Raw genomic sequence first — 22,667 nt, forward strand, 5'->3', positions numbered from 1 at the left:
CTGCTGGGAAGGTGGGATTTTCAAGATTTACAGAAAACTGACCCCAAGGTCTGGCCCACCTTTTCCCTGAGCTCCCTGCGGGATCTGCTTCCTCCATAGTTACGCCACTGTAACACATCAACAGGCAGCTATTAAAAGCCATTTTAACTCCATATTTACTCACCCAAAACATACTGCCTCAGCAGGGCTGGATTTACATAGTGGGCGCCTCTGTCCCCTCCCCTTCATTTGTGCATATGCACAAATTTTCATCATCAGGTCCGGAGCACTGGGGATTGGCGCATGGGAAATGTAAAAAACTGTTTAGTCTCATGATCAGCCCCAAAGCTTCTGAACCAATGCGGGCGTGGTTGAGCTTCATGCCGCCCCCTAAAATACTGCCCCCCTAGGCTCGGCCTTGGTGGCCTTTCCACAAATCAGGGGCATACATGTAAAGTATTTATTTTTGCCGCCTTATTTATACACTAAATAACCTTTATACCACTTTGCTCTGTCTCCATCTAGTTGAGTTAGAGTGAGTCCTGAATGACAGGTTTCTGTAAGCATGGGACTGGGTGCAGTCACACAGTGGATTTTTGGTGCGGAAACACTTATTTATTAGTGATTTGTGGGTCAGCCCGACACCTGCAGATTCGGGATGACCTTTGCGGGTCGCGGGCGGGTTTGTGTTGAGCTCTTCTGCCTGCTCTCCCTGCCGTGACCTTACAATGCTGGCTTCCTACTTCCGGCTTCTATTTTTATAGGTTTTGTGCTTGCCTCGGCCCTTTTGTGATGTCATTAGTGGGTGAAGCAGGCCTATAATTAGAGAAGTGGAGGTTGGTGTGGGTTGGGTACAGGTCAAGAAAAACCCAACACGCACATCTATGCATATTTGTGTGTTGAGATTCATTCCATATGTGCCTGCACCCAAGCCGACACAGTGTGGCACTTTCCATTATTCCTCAAGACAGTGATATTTTATAATATAATATATAAATAAGGCTCCTTGACAAAATACTGACAGCAAGGCATATTACCAAACATTTAAGTATGTGTGTATGCCTATAAGGAAACTCAAATACAAACCACTTTGAAATGACACATTGGACTGACTTCACTCAGTATCTGAGTTGGAACAGAATAGATATGTAGCTGTAAATACAGATTTTACCTGAAAATAAATAAAACATCTCAAATTGTATGAATTTTAATACAAATTGTGTTTAATTTGAACTTATTGTGTACAATCTTCTTGATAGCTGCGACATACGGATAATATTCTAAAATAAATATTTAAAGAACAAATCTATAACAAAATAACCATTAAACTTTATTACAAGTGCTGATGTCCTGTGGTCAGTTATGGGAGCTGTTCCCAATTGTGAAAAGTCGTGGCAGTTATATCATTGCTTGAGTGTTAGGTCTTGGCATAGAAGGGATGGGTTTTCTTCTATGTGCAAGAAATGCTATGGTTCTGCCAAAGCAATTTACAGATGTCATAGACAGTTGCTCACACTAGTAATGTATGACATGGGCAGTCACAATTTATTTCTAGAACAGTGGTTCCCAAACTTGTAAGTCTGTAAACTTCTAAGCTAAGGGGGGGGGAACCCCTCTCTTACACAATCAGCACATGCATCAAACTGGTACAAGGGAAGGACAAAAGAAAAGGGGAGCCTAGCCCTTGCTAGAGGTGTGGGCGGCCATAAAGCTGGAGGTGTGGGCGGCCATGAAGCTGTATAGGTGCCATTTATGAATAACTTTGATTTGCCTTTATAGATACTCCTGAAAGGTTGCACATTTTTTGTAAGCTAGGGAGTTCCTGACCAAATGTCAGCCATTAATGGTAGAAAAAAGTTTGGAAACCACCACTGTAGGGGTCCCTTTACAATTACATCCATGTCATTACATGTCATTTCTGGAGAGGGGACATGACTTTACACGTATATAAGAGGACAATATAGATAAATAGCAGGGGACCTTTTTACCCATAAAGTGGATCACCGTACCAGAGGCCACCCCTTCAGACTAGAAGAAAATAACTTTAATTTGAAGCAACATAGGTGGTTCTTCACAGTCAGGACAGTGAGGTTGTGGAATGCACTGCCGGGTGATGTTGTGATGGCTGATTCTATTAATTATATTGATTCTATTAATGTTACATTAATTATAATGTAACAAAAACATTGTGTCAAAAGTAGCTATATTGACTGACAACACAATAATGTGTAATGCTAAAACAAGGGGGAAAAGATTTTCTTAGAACAGGTACATCTGAAAAATACTTCTCTTTAAAAAGGACATACATTCCCAAAGCATTACTGTGTTCATTCATGACATAATCTAAACCTGACATTACCGCTTCCTGCCATATTAATCCTCATATAAAGCCTGGTAACTGGTGGCTCTAGCATGGTTACTCCAGTAACTGGTATTGAAGAAGATATTGCCATATATATCTGGACATTGCGTCCATAGAGGCATAGTATACATACAGTACACAAGTCATCATTTTGGATGGTTCAATAGATGTCAAGTTTTTCTACATCTGTATATAGACAGATCATTTCTCAACAGATGTTCTGTTCCTACCTAGGATTGCTTTGGTAACCATACAGAATGTATGTCGTTTTCTGCCTATTCTACATATCTATCATATTTTGGAATTAATTCATTTCTTTGTGAGACTTCCAAACTGGTCAAGCAGCAACCAGCCCCTCACTAACTGGCATGTTGATATGAGCAGTCAGGAGTGGTGTACTCTTTCCTTCCCTCAGCACAAAAACCTGTGAAGAAAAGAAATGATGTTCAGCTTTTGGTATCTATGTGGCAAAAAGTTGTCATTGCTAGTTCACTTATGTAAAAGTAATTTTGCATCAAGAAAGGCATATTTATTGGAAATTCCTTGAATGAGTTTTATGTCAAGAAGAAAGTTCAATGGAAAGTGCAAAATAGTCAGCAAGGCTTCCTGGCTTTTTTCTTAATCGTGGTGCAAGTTTCCAAGGTGGCCACAATCCACAGGTATATACTTTTAGCTTACAAAATGAAACAGCACCACTCCTTCATAAAATAATATATATTTATTTTATGAAAGGGTGGTGCTGTTTCATCTTGTAAGTAGAAAGGTCACAATTTTTTTTATTGTAAGCGGGGTGCAGAACCCCCAAAATATTGATCACTGCAACTTTCTAGCACAATAAATAAATGACACTGTTGCAGCATGCTGTGAATGCTTTGTTCTTATTCAGTGTATGTTTCTGGAGGGCATGGTTATATGTCTTTGAGTAGCTCCCTAGGATAGTACTAACACTGGGAATGAGGGGCATGATCCCTTTCTTTAAGGTATGTGACTGCTGGACATGTCTATATGTCTTAGAGTAAACACCCCAGAATAGTAGTAGGATCCCTTTCATTTTGGTTTATTCAGTGGTTTTTACGCTGTCTTACCTTGATGATGTCAGAAATTCCTTTATTGCTGCAACATTCAACAGATGTGTCAATTGGATAATTCAATCCTGGGACCAGCAGAGGAACCTGAGAAAAATTGAAGTGCAGTCAGAAAGACAATAATACCAAACCCTCACCACTATAGGTAGAGCTTGGTACATACACAAAGAATCAATGCATAAGTTTATGTTAGGATTATTGAATTTCTTTATTACCAAGTTAATAAAGTGAATCCACAAAACGAATAACAGTACAAACATGGAAATAATCTGTAATATGTAGATGTAAACTGTTACCGCCAAGAGAAACATTGATTGTGATTTATGAAAATGCTGTAAAACCTGTACATCAACCATGGCTATGTACTTTATTTAAATAAAGCTTTGTTAAAAAAAAAAAAAAGAAAGACAATACCATAATAAATGCCAGTTAACGTCTTCCCATTTGTGTTCATTCAGGATAACTGGCACTTGGGCTATGGGGCTGTGGATTTGATCCTTTCAGTATCTTTACTAGCAGGCACCATGTTAGCCAGTGTGCAACCATACAGAATGGATTTCGGCATGAAAAAGAGAAAGTATGCATTTCCGCGCTGAAATCTACTCTGTGTGTCTGCACACAGGCCAACATCATGCCTGGCAGTACAGATATAGCAGATGAGAGTTGATTGAGCAGAGAAAAGTCGATCGCCAGCTCCATATGCTCTTTTAATTCTGCTATTAGTTTAGTTGCTATTTTAGTTCTGCAGTTTTTTTTTTATGCAGGGCTACTTTACTTACCTTTTCATTAATTAATGCACATATATATATATATATATATATATATGTGTGTGTGTGTGTGTGTAACAGTCCACAAAAGAGCCAGCACTCTCGATAAATGGTTTAAATTGCTTGGGTGCAGTGTCCAAAATTTCAATGTACAAACAGCAAAAAGGGTCCGCACTCTCAGGTCTTAAAAATGTAAAAAAGTTTTATTGTAAATGCCCGACTAACGTTTCGGCCTCCTCCGAGGCCTTTCTTAAAGTGTCTAGTAGTTTACATGAATGCCTTAAATACAAGAGTTGGCGGGAACATAGACAAATTGGAACTGACGTGTTATTGCATCATTGAAACGTAACTGCCATACAGGTGCCTGCATATAAATGTGTTAAAAATACATAGTTCATACACAGAAAGCATTTATACATAATTACAACTTTTAAACAATAAAACCAAAATATTGCTAAAAGCACAAACTAAAGTAACAGTTGCTAGTGTTCATTTCCTTATCTCAGAATAAAACAATGTTGCAAAAATTACACAAGATGTGTCAAAAATTGAGTTAAGATAACAGGCCTGCTCTGAAGTTCTGTCCATCTGTTATATTGATCTATATATCAAATATGTGCCAAGTGTAAAAGCTACCTCTCAATTAACGGTAAGTGGCAACCTGCAGATTCTCATATGTTCCTCGAATTATACTAAGTGGGCCCCTGCTGCTATTCCTATCCTCGGAATGTAAAATCCAAGCTCAGCCTCTGAGGGAGGGGCGTTCAAATGTAATATCGCCCCCCTGTGTGGCTCACCATAGTGTGTTTATTCATACCCCCGTTGTGGATCCGTGGCATCTCCACTACGCTGACACACTCATTCAAAGTAATCACTAGGTGTATGTGTCCCTTGAGCCCATAAACCTATAATATGTGAATATTAAAGAAATCCAAACCATGTATAACAACCCATAAATAAATAAATCAATGCACCCTCAGTTACCCATAGTCCAGTATATATGTGTTGTATATTAGCCACCAAGTTTCCCAACCACTATATCTCACTTAAATAAGTGCTGAGTAGGAAATCTCCCCAAGTAACCATAATCAGTAAGTGTACGAGTTTAGATAGACCCCCCGAAATAACACAAAATTAGATATAATCCACGTGGCTAAAAAACACACAAAAAAATATAAAAAATATAAAAGATACAAAAACCTTCAAAAGGTATTAAAAAAATATGAATAATGAAAACTTAGGTCGATGTATAAAATATATAGTATCTTAAGTGTTCAAAAAGTCAGTATCACACCACACTTCAATTGTTAGTCGTCTCCCAACTCAGGCTGGCCCAATTTCCACTGAATGTTCAAAATATCTGCCCAATTCAATCGACAGCAGGTGTTAGTGGAGAGGATATAGAACATGTCGGGCGTGTGCAGGTTGCCACTTACCGTTAATTGAGAGGTAGCTTTTACACTTGACACATATTTGATATATAGATCAATATAACAGATGGACAGAACTTCAGAGCAGGCCTGTTATCTTAACTCAATTTTTGACACATCTTGTGTAACATTTTTGCAACATTGTTTTATTCTGAGATAAGGAAATGAACACTAGCAACTGTTACTTTAGTTTGTGCTTTTAGCAATATTTTGGTTTTATTGTTTAAAAGTTGTAATTATGTATAAATGCTTTCTGTGTATGTACTATGTATTTTTAACACATTTATATGCAGGCACCTGTATGGCAGTTACGTTTCAATGATGCAATAACACGTCAGTTCCAATTTGTCTATGTTCCCGCCAACTCTTGTATTTAAGGCATTCATGTAATCTACTAGACACTTTGAGAAAGGCCTCGGAGGAGGCCGAAACGTTAGTCGGGCATTTACAATAAAACTTTTTTACATTTTTAAGACCTGAGAGTGCGGACCCTTTTTGCTGTTTATATATATGTGTGTATATATATATATATATATATATATATATATATATATATATATATATATATATATATATATATATATATATATATATATCTATCCCATAAGTCATAAATATTGCCAGGGGGCCTTGATCAAAGTGGCAGTGGGCAGAAAATGTTATGTAGTTATATTGTGCTTATCTTAACTTTTGTAAAGCATTTATTTGAAGGAAACGTGATATCACCATTTGGGGGGGGGATGGAACAACTGTGAAAAGAGTCTAAATGCAAATTCCCATTCATATTAATGCCTATAGCAGTAGCTAGTGCTACCAGGTGTGACCTGCTTGGTCCAGCATTCTCCCTGATCCCTGGATGGTATTAACTTTATGACTAAAAAAAAACTACACACCCTACATAGCTTAACTATATTTATATACTACATTAAATTTACTTCCTACTACTTTTTCCTCATTCGTACTTGTTAACTATAGTCTCCCACTTATGCTTTTTCCAGTTCTTCCTTCTCTCCTCTTTCAAACAATACAAGAGCTTTCTTTAAGTACAACCCTTATTTAAAAAGGATTTAAAATAGGAGACAAATACCTTGAAAAATGCTGGCTTCAGTTTGTAAAGCTTTTCATCAAACAAGAAGCTTATAAGTAGCTGCATTGAAGGACGATTCACTGAGGTGTTCTGTAAGTTCAGAATCAGTTTGAACTGAGGACCAATGCCCTGCACCTGTCATATGAACAAACAGAAAGTCTGTTACCCGAAGGGACAGTAGGCCATACAGGACATTACATGCCCTGACTGGCAATCTGTGGGTTCTGGCAAATGCCAGAGGGGCTGCTATAAGTTGCCATAGAAAGTCAGTATTTAGTGGGCTGGTGGGGGCTGTTTGGGCCTCTGTGTCGGCTGATTGGGCCTCTGTGTGGGCTGATTGGGCCTCAGTGTACTTGGAACGCCAGGGCCCATTTTATTTCTCAGTCCAGACCTATGCGTACACAAATTCAGTATTTTTGAACAACTAGAAACTTCTAAAATAAAAACAATGTATTTGAACTGGAATACCACTTATTCCTGTTCTGCTTAATGGGGCATATGGTGTCAACATCAATTACTTGCTGTTGCATTATACAGTAAAAATATAAGGAATGTGCCTTTAAGATTTATGTTATGTGGAATGCAAATCAGCAGAATCTGTTACTGGGTCTGCATGATCATCTACATTTTGCCAGCAATGCTGGCAGATAAAGAGTTCGAGAATAGTGTTCCAAATTATAGAAAGGCCCCTCTTTTAGAAAACCCAGCTCCAAAGCAATCCTCATAATATATACCTAGTGGTTTAAATGCATTGTGAGTGGATGAGTAGGAAGGGGGATGAATGGGACAAATAATGGAAATTTAAATGCAACATGTACTCACAGCTGCATTCAGAGTTAATGGCTCCTGCATTGTTGAAGAAACAGGAGCCAAGCTGGCATCTAATGCTTTTACATATGCCCTGGCAGCACTAAGCCTCAGGCGATACAAGTCCATCTGAAATACGCGGTGCATTGCTGAGGAGACAAATATGAATCTCTGTAAGGGCAATGGCACATAGTGCAAAGTGGCTAGAAAGAAGATGGATAGATGAATTCCCATTTTCTTACCCACAGCATTTTCCCTCTCTCTCAGTGTCTGGTCAACATAGAGTTTAGTTTTCTTGGGGACATTGAGTTTAATGCTTTGACCTGTGGGAGGGCCAGGCGAGGTATCTTTGTCCTCAAACTGTGCAGTCCTCTTTAGGATCTTAATGAGAAGACCTCCTCCTGAGAGTAACATCGAGATTTAGCATTTTAAATATCAAGTATTTGCTTTTTATATAAACATCACTGTTCATGGTTTTGCCACACTGCCCTTTTGTCAGCTTTTTTACACATAAATAACTATGCTTCTACCTTGTGTGGTCATAATTAGAGTATCATCCTCCCTTCCATAGCGGCCAAAACAAAGACCAGTCACAATGTCCTAAAAAGAAACAAAACTCTTGTTAAAGGGATAATGGCATCAAAACAAAAGGGTTTCATTGTATCTTAAAGGAACAGTTCAGTGTAAAAATAAAAATTGGATAAATAGATAGACTGTGCAAATTAATATTTTTTCTAATATAGTTAGTTATGCAAAAATGTATTTTTTAAAGTCTGGAGTGACTGGATGTGTAACATAATAGCCAGAACACTACTTCCTGCTTTTCAGCTCTCTAACTCTGAGTTAGTCAGTGACTATAAGGGGTGCCACTGTTTAGTGAGTTTGCAATTGATCCCCAGCATTCAGCTCAGATTCAAAAGCAACAGCTATGACCCATGTGACCCCCCCCCTCCTCATGTCTCTGATTGGTTACTGCCTGGTAACCAATCAGTGGAAACCAAGAGAGCTGAAAAGCAGGAAGCAGTGTTCTGGCTGTTATGTTACACATCTAATCACTCCAGCCATTATACATTACATTGTTGCCTAACTAACTATATTAGAAACATTTTTTATTTTGCACAGCCTATCTATTTACCCAGTTTTTATTTTTATACTGAACAATTCCATTAAAACAGAAAAGGGAAAGTTTATGTTTTGTGTTAGTATGTAGAATTGTATTTCTTGATATTCACAATTTCTATTTTATTTCTGGCAAACTAAAAATATCTAGATCTACACTCAGGATCACAGCACTTGTCTCATAAGACACAAAGCAGGATCAATGGCCCCAGTGTCGGACTGGCCCACCCGGATACCAGGAAAACTACCGGTGGGCCCAGGTGTCAGTAGGCCCTCTTGCTTCTAACCATTTAGCATATTTTATGGTCATTCCCTATTTCTTTATGGGAAGCAAATGCTTAATAATGGAAGAATATATTAAGTAGATATAAAAGACTAGGTTAATAGGTTGAGTGAGGAGGAATAGTTTGGAAAGTGAGTACATGGTCTAAGGTGGGCCCACAGTCTAAAGTTTTCTGGTGGGCCCCTAGCATACCAGTCCGACACTGAATATCCCCATGGGAATACCCATATGTTACTGGACCCCACTTCAAAGGTATAGGAAAGCTCTAGCTAAGGAAACATGATGAAACAATTGAAAACAAAGATACAAAAGATGGGGCAGAAAGATAAAAGGGGGCAGGCAAAGTTAAAAAAAAAAAAAAAAAAAAAATTATATATATATATATATATATATATATATATATATATATATATATATATATATATATATATATATATACACATATATACAGTAGATAACTGGGCAATAACATTCATATCTAATACAGCTCACTGGGGTATTTATAACGCTTAGAAGGTTCTTGTCTCTGTATAAATGAACTTCCAGGTTTTTCAGTCCAACCAGCACAGCCTGAATACCACGTGATTTCTGCTCCAGCAAAGCCATTGTCATAATAGATGCAGGCAGCGTTACTGTCCACAGGCGCTTACCCTGTCAAGGAAAGAAGTCAAGCATTATACTTTTATATTTTTTAACAAATGCTTCCAGCTCAATGAAATGTTTAGTTTGCACCGGAAAATAATGTATAAAAGTGATGCAGAGAAATGTTTGGGAATATGCTTTACATGAATGATGCAATGCCATAGAAATCAATGAAAGGTGGTATCAGGAATTTTAGTAGATCATTTTTACTTACATGGCTACATACCTAGAGGCATAACCTCACTATGCCTTGAGGTGGCCTACCCTATGCTGCAACCACTTTCCCCCTTATCTTTTTGCGCTCTATTAGGGGAAAGAGAGACTGCATTGCCAGTTCAAATAAAGAAAACGCGCTCTCTAGAGCCAAAATTATTTTCTAAAAATTAAAATTTTGCCCCTCAAAACCACTAGGAGTGGCAGCCTAATGGCAGAAGCACTTCGACTTTTAATCCCCCTATTCAAATGCAAATTTGAATGTGAGATTTACCACACTTTGACCATAGGAACAGTCCTAAAGCTGGCCATAGACGCAAAGATCTGATCATACGAATCAAGGATTCGTACAATTTTCGGACCGTGTGTGGAGAGTTACGACATTTTTCTTCCGGCGGAGACTGGTTGTTTGGTCGATCGGACAGGTTAAAAGATTTCTGTCGGCTGCGGATAATATCTCTGCATGTATTGCCGATCGTACGATTTTCAGTGGGAGACTGTCACTAGCTTTGGTCAGACATAACTTTCGTACGAATGCTGTCAGGGGCAGAACATCGACTGATCTGTTCTTTTGTACTTTATTTGATTGGAATGGTTAGTGGCAGGTCGGGAGATGGGAAAGTCCGATCGTATGATGATTCATACGATCAGATCTTTGCGTCTATGGCCAGCTTAATATGAATATTCGTCACCTAAAACCTGCCAAGTTTATGTACAAGTCAATGGCAGAAGTCCGTTGACCATTTGGAGATGTTAATAGCCTTCCTGATATTCAAGTTTTTTCAGGAAAAAAACTTCATTCGTCTGAATCAAATACGATTCAAATTTTTGTGTCGGAACCATTAGATCAAATATTAAACATTCAAAATTTGCTTAAATAACCTCCCAGTCGAATTGTGAGTATTGAAAAAAATTGAAAATTGAAAAAATTTTACATAAAAAAATTGAATAATTCAATTGAATAATTGAAAAAAATTTACATGAATTTGAAATGAGGTTTGATATATGGGCCTCCCCATGTCTCTTATGTTACAGAAAGGTACAAGACACTGGTTAAGCCTGTAGTAATAAATACAATGATATATTTAAATTAGACTTTCTGTTGTGAAAATGACTTTAATTTCATGTACCAAAGTACAGTGACTGTGAGAAGACAAAGAAAACAAAATCTACAGAAAAAAATACTAAGTACTCAAAGGACATTTAGTACTGATCTTATTACAGAGCTTCCCAGCTGTTGCCCGTAGGAGGTTCTAATGCATTAAACACTGTTTTTAAGAAATCTGACTCAGATGTATGTGGGCCTTAAAGTACAACCCACCCTGTAAAAACAAAAAAAGAAACACTCACTTTTAAGGACAATTACTTAAATTATAAGACTTGATTACACCGAGTTCTGAAGTGCAATAACTGGTGGGTTTATTATGATTTATGGTACACTGACCTTTTGGGAGTACCCATGTAATGTCTCCTGGGATGTTCCAATCATGATGTTTTTCTGCACACGCACCAAACCTACCACTTGTGCACTGAGCTCAATACAGTACTTTGGCCTCTTGGAGTCTCTTTGAGAAAAGAGAAGAATCTGTTTTTACCACCATTTTCTCTGCATGAACAGTACATCTGGAATCAGTATGGAGACATATTTTCAAGCAAATTCTCTTCCAACTTTGCATGTCAGATGTGGGAACCCCTCTGATCCATACCCATCAATTAACTTTTGGTATGATGCGGACATCAATGTAGAACAATGACGAACCAATATTAAACAGCTAAAGTCTAATTTACCTTAGCAACCAACCACTGGCGTGAGTGTGCCCAAAATAGAATAGAGGTAATAGAAACTAACAATATGTTGTAGCCTTACAGATCAATAGTAATTTTGCTACCAGGGTCAGTGAATTTGAAAGCTGGAAAAGAGGCTATGCCATTTGCTTTGTTTTAGGAGAGGCTGGTAACATTTACAGAGTTGCGGCAAATAAATGGTATGTAAAACTCACAGTTTGCATTTAGGGTTCCAAAAGTGCCACTGCTCATAGCATCTATTAATCACTCATTTAGTTCTGCATGGAAAAAACGTATACTGCAGTATAAGGACAGAGATAGACGAGAAGATTCAGGCAGATTAGTCACCCGGCGAGATTTGTTTGAGATTTGTCGCCCAGACAAATTGCCTCTTCTTCAGGCGACTAATCTCCCGAACTGTCTCCCCAGCAGCTAGAATCTAAATTGCCGGCCGAATAGCGCTCTGAGCACTTAATTTTCTGAAGTTGCCCGAAGTTTCTTCATGAGGCAACTTCGGGCGACTTTGGAAAAATAGCGATCCAAGTGCCATCCAGCTGGTGATTTAGATTCTAGCCAGCGGGGAAGCAGTTTGGGGAGATTAGTCACCCCAAGAAGAGGCGATTTGTCACTGGGCGACAAATCTCAAATAAATCTTCCAGAATCTTCTCGTCTGTCTCTGCCATAAAGGTTTGGGTTCAAAAACCTAATATCCAAAAAGCCCAGAATAGGTCAATTTTAAGCTATAACTTATTATTTTTTATATATGATTTTGTTTTTCTCTGCAATAATAAAGCAGTGCGTTGTACTTGATGGTAACTAAGCTGCACAAATCCATATTGGTGGCAAAAAAAATCCTACTGGGTTTATTTAATATTTTTTATCAGACTTAAAATATGGGGATGCAAATTATGGGACAACCCTTATCCAGAAAACCCTACTTCCCAAGCATTCCGAATAATAGATCCAATACCTGTATCTGGGGAACAGCACACATTTACTGTGTGAAAGGTGTCGGAAGAAGTTGGCAGTTACTTAAACTTGAACATATTTGCATGGCTTGTTGCATTTATATTTAATAACAATGCAACCATTAAAAAATATCAAAAATGCATTGCTCCCATGCCTATCTTTGGCTCTGACAACTTACAAGCACATTATATTTCATTATATAGCTTTTCATGTAAAAAAAAAAAAACAGAGAGGCAACATTTAAAAGTAATCCCCTATTAAATCCAGCATTCTCACTGTGTTCTATGAATATTTGTTCAACAGAACACGCAGGTCTGATGAGTAATAAAATGCCAGATCCCACTCATAAAAAAAATATAAATATATGTAGATTAAAAAAAAACACTGTGGTTTATTTAACATTCACAGAAAGCTAAATGTAAAGTGAATGTAAGCCTTTAATTCTTAGCAAATGTTCCCTTCAAACACCATTTGGTCTGTTGTAGCAGTTTTTCTCTAGAAGTATGAAGTTCAATCTTAGCACATACAAAAATATTTACCTTCGAAGGATATACACATTGCCATTCCTACAGGCAACAGTAATGCGATACTCAATATCATATTGTCCGGTTACATCAAGAAGTGTTGGCACACTGGAAAGGCTGACCTGTACAGTACAAGAACATACATGAATTCCAGTGGCAGCAATTGTTACCTTCTATAAACATCAAACATTTATGCAATGTCTGATATACTGAGAAATGTTTATCTCAGACATGTTAAGCTGCTTCCCAAGCATCAAGCCACCATAACAAGAACAGCAACTTACTACTGTGCTTATATGATTGTATCATATGTGCTAAAGTAATTAAGGGTAATGCACACAGGGACGTTTTAACCAAAACTGGTGCTTAAACAGTCCTTCTGTGGTTATTTGACAGAGAAAATATTTTCAAAGTTGCAGTTTTGTTAGTAACTTAAGAAACGTACCCGTGTCAAAATAGTAAATGCCTCTGGATCCAGAATGAACAACTCTCCACTTTCTGTACCAATCACTAGGCAGCACACAGCATCCTCATCTGCCATATTTTTCTTCAGTGTGCCCATACAGGTGATCACAGTCTGAAAAGAACATTAAAAATATATCTATGCATTTGCACCTACAGGTGTAAAATATTGCAGTCTCTATCCATTCTGCCATTTAAAATGTAGACTATAATGTACAGAGTAGTCTCTGTCTTTGCCATCTACTATGTAGATTTGGGTAAGCTCGTTATACATGGTAGGCCCCTATCGTAACAACCTGATCATGGGGCCTACAAAGACCTGTCAGAAAAGGACCACATCAAATTCTTTCCTCACTGTGATTTTCAAACCTTCCTGACATCTGTCAATTTTTAGCCTGGTATCGTTTGGGAAAGACCTCCCATAAATGGGTGAATAAGCTGCCAACTTGGTCTGGAGGGCCTGAATTTGCAGATTACTACACCCCATGTATGGTCAGCTTGAGTTTCAACCTATCAGTCTGTGTAATCTCTTTCTTGTTGTCTATTTCTTTTCCTTTCCTTCTATACATAAATCACAAATAATATCTGTCCCTATACACACACACACACACACACACAAATACATGTATGCAGACAGAACAGCAAGAGGTATGTTGCACTGTGTCTTTCAAACTACCTGCCGCTTTAGAGGTTGCAGTTTATAAGTGTTCACAAAGGACTCCATCTCCTGCAGTTCCAACATCATAAATCTGTAAGAGTGCAATGGTAAGATTGCAGGTAGTAGTGAATTAACTTAATACAACTGGTTTCAATAAATAGATTTCTAAATAAAGATTGTTTTTGTTTTGTTCCTGATACTTACCGCAGTGACCGTACAGATAAAGGAATCTCTGCCTTATCTCTATAAATCAAACAGATAATAAACACATCACTTATTTACTTCTTAAAACAAATACAGGGATAGTGGTAGATACACACCCCCCAACCCTGTTCGCACTTTTACAGAAAAAATTATTCCAAGCATTCCTAATGAAATGGATTTATGTGTCTCTACAGAAAGAGACCTATGCAGGCCTGTATTTGCGGCAAGGCTACAAAGGCTGGGCCTACAGAGGTAAGATTTTAGGGGCAACATGCCACCCAACAGCATTTAAATTTTTTCAGGCGCACTAGGGATGTGCAGATCATTAACGCTCCTGTGTGTGTAATCCCCAGTGCTCCTGCGGGAACCGGCGCATGCATATGTGCACGCTAGTGAGGGTGTGGGCATGTGCACAGCAGGGTGGGTGGGAAGACCCTTTGGCCTAGGGATGGCAAATTAGAAGGTTATATACTATAGACTATAGGCTATAGACTTATAAAACAAGCCTGAGCTTTGGTTTGTTATCAACAAAATTTAAATATAATAATAATAATAATAAAATACCTGATGCTCTCCAACATCTCTTTCAGTGTCACTGGGTCTATTTTGTCCTGTATGAGTTATAAAAAAAAAAAAAGGTCAAACAATCCTGTTTATTTTCTTTCCTATAAACAGCTGTGTCTAATTCACAAATGTTCTCCTGTTTTCAGCTCTGTTTATACCTCTCTATTTCATATAGCTTTAATCATATTCTTCCTCATTCCAGATTCATTTACTCCACCTAACTCATAATATTCCATACCATGGGGTCTGCTCCTCCAGAGTTCCTCAAGAAAGAGATGGAGATGCCATGCCCCAAGGGGTATATTAGTGTGATTACAGGTGTATGCAAAGTCAGAACTATAGCAGGACAGCTAGAGTTTATTCTCGTTTTCAATTTCTAACATTCTTATGACCCCAGTAAAGAGTTTGGTCCCATGAAATCTCAAAACCTGTTATTCAACTCATGCCTCAACTTTTTATATTACAGAGTATCAATATTCACAACTACTGTGGCTGTTTTCTATATTATCTCCATTTCTCACCTCTTTCGCCTGATCCCACACTTCCTTCTCAAGAGGATTGACCTCCATTGCTGGAAGAGTGAATTTAAAGTATGGCCTCAGATTCTTGTACACATAAATGAATGGTCCTGAGGCTACAGCAATGGCTGGGGTGCGTGGTTCGTTTTGATCCATCAGGAAAGCAACCACACCAGTGGGCAAGTCAAGAAGAGCATTTTCAGACATCTGTCCGGTCCCTTTAAACACCTTTAACTTCATATTATAAGGGCCATGTCCCATGTCACCCACAACCATCTGTCAAAGACAGAAGCACAGACAAAAGCATTACATCATTACTAACTTACACATAGCACAAAAAAATAAAAATATGACAGATGTCAGATCAAAATGTGAAACTTGTAACTTACTTTAAAATCTCCATCTCCGTGCAAGTCTGCAAGAGCTGTAAGAAAAAATGCAGTGAGTCCTATAGAAGTTATTTTACTATATAATTTCCCCATTCCAAAAGATGTATGTCACAATTCAGCCTTTCAATCTTGAAGTTAATGCACTCAGCAAAGTAAGTAAGAACATGCTAATTTAATATATAACATCTTGAAAACACTAAAAGTCTTTAAAGGGGTGATTCCCCTTTAAGGCATTTTTTTTATTATGTTATAGAATGTCCCATTCCTAGAAACTTTGCAGTTGGTCTTCATTATTTATATTTTACACTTATTGAGTTATTTGCCTTGCTTGATTGTCTCTTTCCAGATTTCAAATGGGGAGGTCACTGACCCATCTAAAAAACAAATGATTTGTAAGACTGCACATGTATTGTATCGCTACTTTTGATTACGTATTATGCATGGCGGCTAGGGTAATTTGGAAGCTAGAGAGCTGCTGAATAAAAAGCTGAATAGCTCAAATACCACAAATAATACAAAATAAAAAAACAATTGCAACTTGTCTTGAAATTTCCCTCTCAACTACATACTAAAAAGTTAACAACCCCTTTAAAGGGGAACTATCGTGAAAATGCTATATATATCCGGTCTTCTTCCAGGAGTTGGGAGTCTGATTTTGAATGATAGTTGAATCCAATATATATTATAAGGGGCTCCTTTTGCCTAGAAGATGTATTAGAGCTCACTCTATTAAAATCACCAGAAATCTTGTTTCTCTAGAGACAGAGCTCTAATTCATCGGCTAGGAGTACACACTATAAGATATATTGGATCAAATTGTCAATGACTATCTGACACCCAACACTAATCTGACACTAATTATATTTAGAAAGTATCTTGTTTCAGTATGACGAAGCTTATATTACATTTTAATTTTTGTGATAGTTCCCCTTTAAGTTTGGGTTTTAATTGGCCCCTTGCCATGCTTCCCACTTTCCATATCACTGAACACTTGCCACTCAGATGAAAAGTGACCAGCTTACCTGGTAAATAACCAGCTAAAGGGGCTAGTAATTTAAATTTAACCTCCTCACCCTGGTAAAAACAATGAACATGCCCCTAACTGCCAAATGCAATTGCGTTATTATTATATATACATTCATGGTGCATGCACGGGTCTTGGCACTTGGTTTTGGATGGCAGAGACCTGCAGCAATTCAAGAAATTTCAGAGCAGGGTACCAAGTACAAAAAACATGGCAGCTAGTGCCTGTTTTTTGCACTTTGCACCCTGTCCCCTAATATAACATCATGCAACTATTCAACAATAGTTCCAAGGTAAATGTATTAGTCCAACAAATACATACCAATGCAAGAGGAAAATGTACCAAGTCCAGCAACAGGGTCATAGTGAGCATCCAACCACTTTGAGTGTGATTCACTATAAAAGAATGAGATATATAAAAAGTAACATTACTAACTTTCTAGGCCACATTTCATATTATACCATGTTCATGTACACACAGCCCTTATGCAGATGCCATTCTCCCTTGTACACAACTGCATAACAACATGCACCTAACTATAAAGCAATCCTGGGATGCCCCCACAAACAGGTATAAAAATAATAGAATATAAAAACAGATACTACGCATTCTGCTCACACGCAACTTTATGATGACTAGGTTTAAGATATGTACAAATACAGAGATCACACAGACTCAGTGCTGCCCACTAACCCACCTCTACAATTATTTAAGGTAAAAACAGAAATAATAGAGACTAACCCACCTCGATTATAATTTAAGGTATAAACATAAATAAAAATAAAGGGAGGGTAGAAATGGGGCTTCCTCCTACCGACAAACAAATATATTATAAATTGAGCAAAAATAGGATTAGAAAAACAAAGGTAAGTGGTAAACAGATCCTCCCCCACAGTTATAGCTGTGTACTGACTACACTGTAAAGTCACGTTATCCAACTCATTCCATGCAGTGAACAAGTTGTTCAATGTACAACACATTTCAGGAACAGATTGTATTAAAGAAATATTTGCACTTAGAAAGAGTGAAGTTGACCAGTTATTTTTTGGCTGTGGGGAGTGGGGCGAAAAAGTACTATAGCACAGTGCACAAGAGTTTTGGTTTCTTTTAAATAATGATGATGATCATCTCTGGATGAAATGGAAATAGGACGACAGATCAGTGAACGCATTTCCATTGGTTGCATAAAACTGAACACCAGAGCAAGTGTCCATAAAAATACTCCTAGACATGGAGAAAAAGGCAATTCATACATTTAGGAGCATATTTATTAACATTGGAAACATTGCCAATAGCAATCAACCAGATTTTTTCTTTTGTTTTCAGAAAAAACTTGTAGGTGACTGTTCAAATCTAATTGCTGATTGGTTGCTATTGGGCAACATCGCTGGTGATGTTTGTCTCCAATATTAATAAATATGCCCCATAGTGTACTAAGTGACATAACAAGAAGTTACGGGGCCTACAGCAGAAATGTAAATTAAAACTGCCCATTATACCTACTGGGCCACCCACCAATCACAGGGTTTGTCTTCTCTATAGATTTGCCCATGGATTACATTTAGGACATCCTCCCCCCACTTATCAATATATACTTATAATAGCAGTATCAAGCATTCAGTGCTCAGTCATAGCAGATTGATGTGCACCCTCTATACAACCTATTGTCCTTTCTCTCCACTCCTCTCCTCAAACAGTTCAAATCCCCACTCTCTGTTTATAGCCCTCCTCTATTGGTGCACCATCTTCTTCTCTTATGAAATCTTCGGAATGAGACCGGCATTGCAGCGCATGCGCAGTTGGAGCAATTTTCTGTTTCGCAACAACTGCGCATGCCCGAAACACACAAAGTTGCTGAAGTACCGGTCTCATTCTGAAGATTACTGAAGCGGCTGAAGATGGCTGTGAACTCCGATGTCTGAATCTGCACCGAGGAGTAAGTAAAACATTAGGGCATTTGAACGGGGTAGGAGGGGGGGGGTCTATGTAGGGTGGGGGTAGGGTTTTTTTAACGTTAGGGTTGAATTCTCCTTTAAAGCAGCACCTCTGGCATTTACCAGAATTCACAGACTACCAGTCTGGGCCTGCGTGTATGGTGGGCTGATGGTCCCAACCAATGTCCATTTATTATGGATATTTGTCCGTTATATATTTGTTCAAGAAAAAAAAACCTGAAAATAAAATCTAATGTGCCAATGCACCATATCTACCAGTGCATGGTGCATTGGCAGAAGAGAAGTGGAGATACTGAGAAGTGACCAAAGAGTGAACGACATTGTGTGACGTATTCATCTAGGGTTGCCACCTTTTCTAGAAAAAAATACCGGCCTATATATTTATCTTTTTTCCCTGTTAACAACATTCGCCCATCATTTTTCAGACCAGCCCTGTAAAATACCGGCCAGGGGGCAACCCTATATGCATCGCTTTGGCCCATTGGCCAATATCTAATGCCGTGTGGGTTCATGGAGTGTATGGCACCCTTAACCATAACTAAGATCAGATAAAGGAGGGCTCAGCATGAAGGTAGGTGAGCAGCGTTCTGAGAACTGATGGAGAATTGGAGGAGGAGACAGTAAGGATTATGTGAACAGGCTTGGTTACAGAACGAATTTTACGACATCCTCCGGCGAAATATATGTCTTCCATGCGATGTCCTACGGCTTAGGAATGCAGCATCGGGTGCTTTTACCGTCACTCATCCTACAAATCTGCAGTCACACCTCCGTCCTCTACCCTCCCATGTCAGCCGTCAGCCATACGAACTCCGCCCTCTTCCCTCCGCCTTCTGTCCTCAACCTTCTGCTTTACCTCTTCATCCCGCCGCACTTCGCCAGTATTACTATAGAGATGTTTTAAACACATTTTTCTTGGACTGAAAATGCTCGCTCACCACTTTAGGAGCTTAGAGAGAAGACTGACGGATGAAAAGAGAGTTCTGAGGGGGGAGAGTGGAGGGCGAAGTGCGGAGGGATAAAGAGGTAAAGCAAAAGGATGAGCTCTGAGGAAAGAGGGCTGAGCAGGGAGGGTGGAAGGCGGAGGACTAAGGGCGGAAGACAGAGGGTGGAAGACGGAGGGCTGAGAAGGCAGGGTAGAGGACAGAGGTGTGACTGCAAGTTTAGAGTATGAGTGACGGTAAAAGCACTCGATGCGGCATTTCTAAGCCGTAGGACATCGCATGGAGAACAGGTATTTCGCAGGAGGATGTCCTAAAATGCATTCCGTACTTGGTATCAAACTGTTGCTAAAGCACTGAACGTCTTATACACATATAAAGGATGAGTATTTCGGGGCAGAATGATCTAAAAGTATCCCTGCTGATACTAAATATAGTACAGTGTAGTAAAACAAAATAAAAATGAGTACTCTTTCATGCTGTTAAGAAAATAAAATATTAGGATGTGGAATGGGTTATATATTACAGAATGTGTCTCAGACACCTCTAGCCTTGTTACAGTTAAGTGACTAGTGACAAAGTTATTCGTATTATTATTATAGCAGCTCCATACCTCACCTTTACTATAAAATATACTCGTCTTTATCATTTACTCGTCCATGAAGACGCCGCAGATAGCCAAGTAGGCTTTTAACAAACAAGGTGATTAACCAGATTCCTTACCCCTCTCGGCTGCTGCTGTCAGATGATGACGACATGATAACCAACGGGATCTCCACTGATTCCGCTTATAATAAATCTCTCCGCTTTCCTCTCTCACTCCCACTTTCCGAATCCCATGCCAAGGTCGTTACTGCTGCTTTAGCCTTTAGCTCTCTCCTCTAAAATGTCAGATACCTATTAAAATACCCCTCAGATAGTTTCTAATACAACCAGTTTGTTATAGGCCGCGCTTCGTTACTATGGTAACCTTCATCTCACCATCATGGCTCCTCAGCCTACCTAATTGGATTACCAGAGCCTCGCAACTGTTCGGGTCTGGGCGGGCACTAAGCGGCGTCACTTTTTTTTTTTTTTAAACTTTATTGAAAAGGGAAAGTAGATTCGGCCAGGGTTGTCAGGATTTGAGTTACTTTCTGGGCCTTCGGGCGGGCCTAATGTGCCAAGTCTGCGTCGCCCAATGCGTGTTGGGTAATGTAGTTTAATGTAAGACTACAATATCCAGCATGCAATGGGACTGACTTGCTTAAAAGTTGGGAGTTACCAGATTTTCAGCTCAGTATTCTCGCATTTTCAGGTGACTTACCTCAATTTGAGACAATTTTGGGGTAAAAATCTGCTGGCCACCAAAATATCTACAGTAATGATCCCAAACAAGTGGCTCATGAGCAACATGTTGCTCGCCAACCTCTTTGATGTTGCTCCCAGTGGCCTTAAAGCAGCTGCTTATTTTTGAATTCCAGGCTTGAAGGCAAGTTTTAGTTGTATAAAAAACAGGTGTACTGCCAAACAGAGTCTCCTGTAGGCTGCCAGTCCACATAGGGGCCACCAAATGTCCAATCAGCAGTCCATACCTCCAAACATTTTGGAAGTAAAAAGAGGTACACAATTTTTTTTCTCACATAGCGCAGCAATTTTTTGACCATGCCCCTTTTAGCGGCCACACCCGATAAATACCATGTTAATTTTACAAAATTTGGCAGGTTAATAAAGTTTGAAAATATTTCTCCATATCTAAACTGTTTTTTTTTTTTGTGTCTCAAAATTGTTACAAAGTATCTTATTTGCACCTCTTAGCTGTTCTGTGCTCTCTGCTAAAAGCCAATTGAGTGAGAAACTTTGTTTCTTTTTCTGGCTGTTCAGGAACTTTCCAGTACAAATGAGGGACTGTCCCTCCGAAAAAGGGACAGTTGGGAGGGCACTTATTTTGTACCACCCAGGAACATTTTCATGCTTGTGTTGGCTCCCAACTCTTTTTACATCTGAATGTTGCTCACCGGTAAAAAAGGTTGGGGACCCCTGATCTAGAGGTTGACCTGTTATACCAATATTTATTGAAATTGTATATGTATTTGGGCCTCATTGGGCCCCTATACCTCCTGGGCCCCCCTCTGTAGTTATGCCCCTGGGGAAGGGGGCAAATCTTTCCCATTTTGCTCCACAGAAAAATGTGCAAATCAGTGAAAGTTGAAAAAGGCATATTTTCATATATATTCATTTATTTTTTTAGACTTTTTTCATTGCAAGTGATATTTTTGGCTACATTTGAAGTGCCTCTTGGCTAATTTTGGGCTGGTTTTGAAACTTAGACCTGGCAACCCTGGATTTGGCTATGAGTAGGGTTGCCACCTTTTCTGGAAAAAAATAACAGCCTTCCTATAGTCTTGCAGTTTTTTCCTATTAATAACATTGGCATCAAGCATCAATTTTACCGGCCAGGTGGCAACCCTAACTATGAGCCATTCCAGAGCATTAAAAACGTGACAGTTTTTAACGTTATTTTCACTGAATTTGTGTTTTACAATAAAAATATCTTCTTTTTTTAAAAAAACTTTATGACCTTAAGCTGCAAAACAGGATTTTTATTAACTTTTTAATAATACAAATCTGTATATTCAGGCCCTCTTCTATAAATATTCATCATTGCTCTCACGTGTGAAATGTTTTTGCCGTGACCGCCCAAAAAACTGAGGTCGCAGCAGGAAGAGACTCCAAATCGTGGAAGAGCCGGAGGCCCACTGGGGTTTGTTTCCGGTGTCCCGTCGGCCCAGTCCGACCCTGAACCAGATTGCTGAAATTGCACACTGGAGAGCTGCTGAATCAAAAAGCTAAATAACCCAAAAAACACAATTAATAAAACATGAAAACCAGTTGCAACTTGCAGATAGTCTCAGAATATC

General features: G+C 38.8%; 1 protein-coding gene across 2 annotated transcripts; it reads right to left on the minus strand.

Annotated features, from left to right (window-relative positions):
- Positions 1 to 1,180: 1,180 nt before the first annotated feature.
- Positions 1,181 to 20,807, minus strand: bbs1.L (Bardet-Biedl syndrome 1 L homeolog). Of its 2 annotated transcripts, none has more exons than XM_018257698.2 (17): positions 20,491 to 20,807; positions 17,193 to 17,266; positions 15,848 to 15,882; positions 15,462 to 15,734; positions 14,941 to 14,987; positions 14,377 to 14,415; positions 14,191 to 14,263; positions 13,498 to 13,629; positions 13,068 to 13,174; positions 11,219 to 11,339; positions 9,412 to 9,570; positions 8,048 to 8,117; positions 7,760 to 7,918; positions 7,533 to 7,666; positions 6,711 to 6,845; positions 3,427 to 3,513; positions 1,181 to 2,765 (listed from the first exon to the last, which is right to left on the minus strand). In XM_018257698.2, exons 1-17 carry the CDS (start codon positions 20,523 to 20,525, stop codon positions 2,679 to 2,681), a joined length of 1,767 nt encoding a protein of 588 aa, XP_018113187.1. In that variant the 5' UTR covers positions 20,526 to 20,807; the 3' UTR covers positions 1,181 to 2,678. The 2 variants fall into 2 exon arrangements, with proteins under 2 accessions (XP_018113187.1, XP_041445963.1); XM_041590029.1 differs by lacking the exon at positions 20,491 to 20,807 and adding an exon at positions 20,386 to 20,409.
- Between the last annotated feature and the right edge of the window lie 1,860 nt (positions 20,808 to 22,667).

The sequence above is a fragment of the Xenopus laevis genome, chromosome 4L (assembly GCF_017654675.1).
Source record: "Xenopus laevis strain J_2021 chromosome 4L, Xenopus_laevis_v10.1, whole genome shotgun sequence".
Taxonomy (NCBI): domain Eukaryota; kingdom Metazoa; phylum Chordata; class Amphibia; order Anura; family Pipidae; genus Xenopus; species Xenopus laevis.

Excerpts from the sequence above, each read along its gene's own strand:
- bbs1.L (XM_018257698.2), bottom strand. The coding sequence starts at position 20,525 with ATGTCGTCATCATCTGACAGCAGCAGCCGAGAGGG. Across the intron at positions 8,118-9,411 it reads TAAGCGTTATAAATACCCCA|GACATTGTGACTGGTCTTTG; the intron begins GTGAGCTGTATT and ends GTTTCTTTTTAG. Across the intron at positions 7,667-7,759 it reads AGAGAGGGAAAATGCTGTGG|CAATGCACCGCGTATTTCAG; the intron begins GTAAGAAAATGG and ends TTGTCTCCTCAG.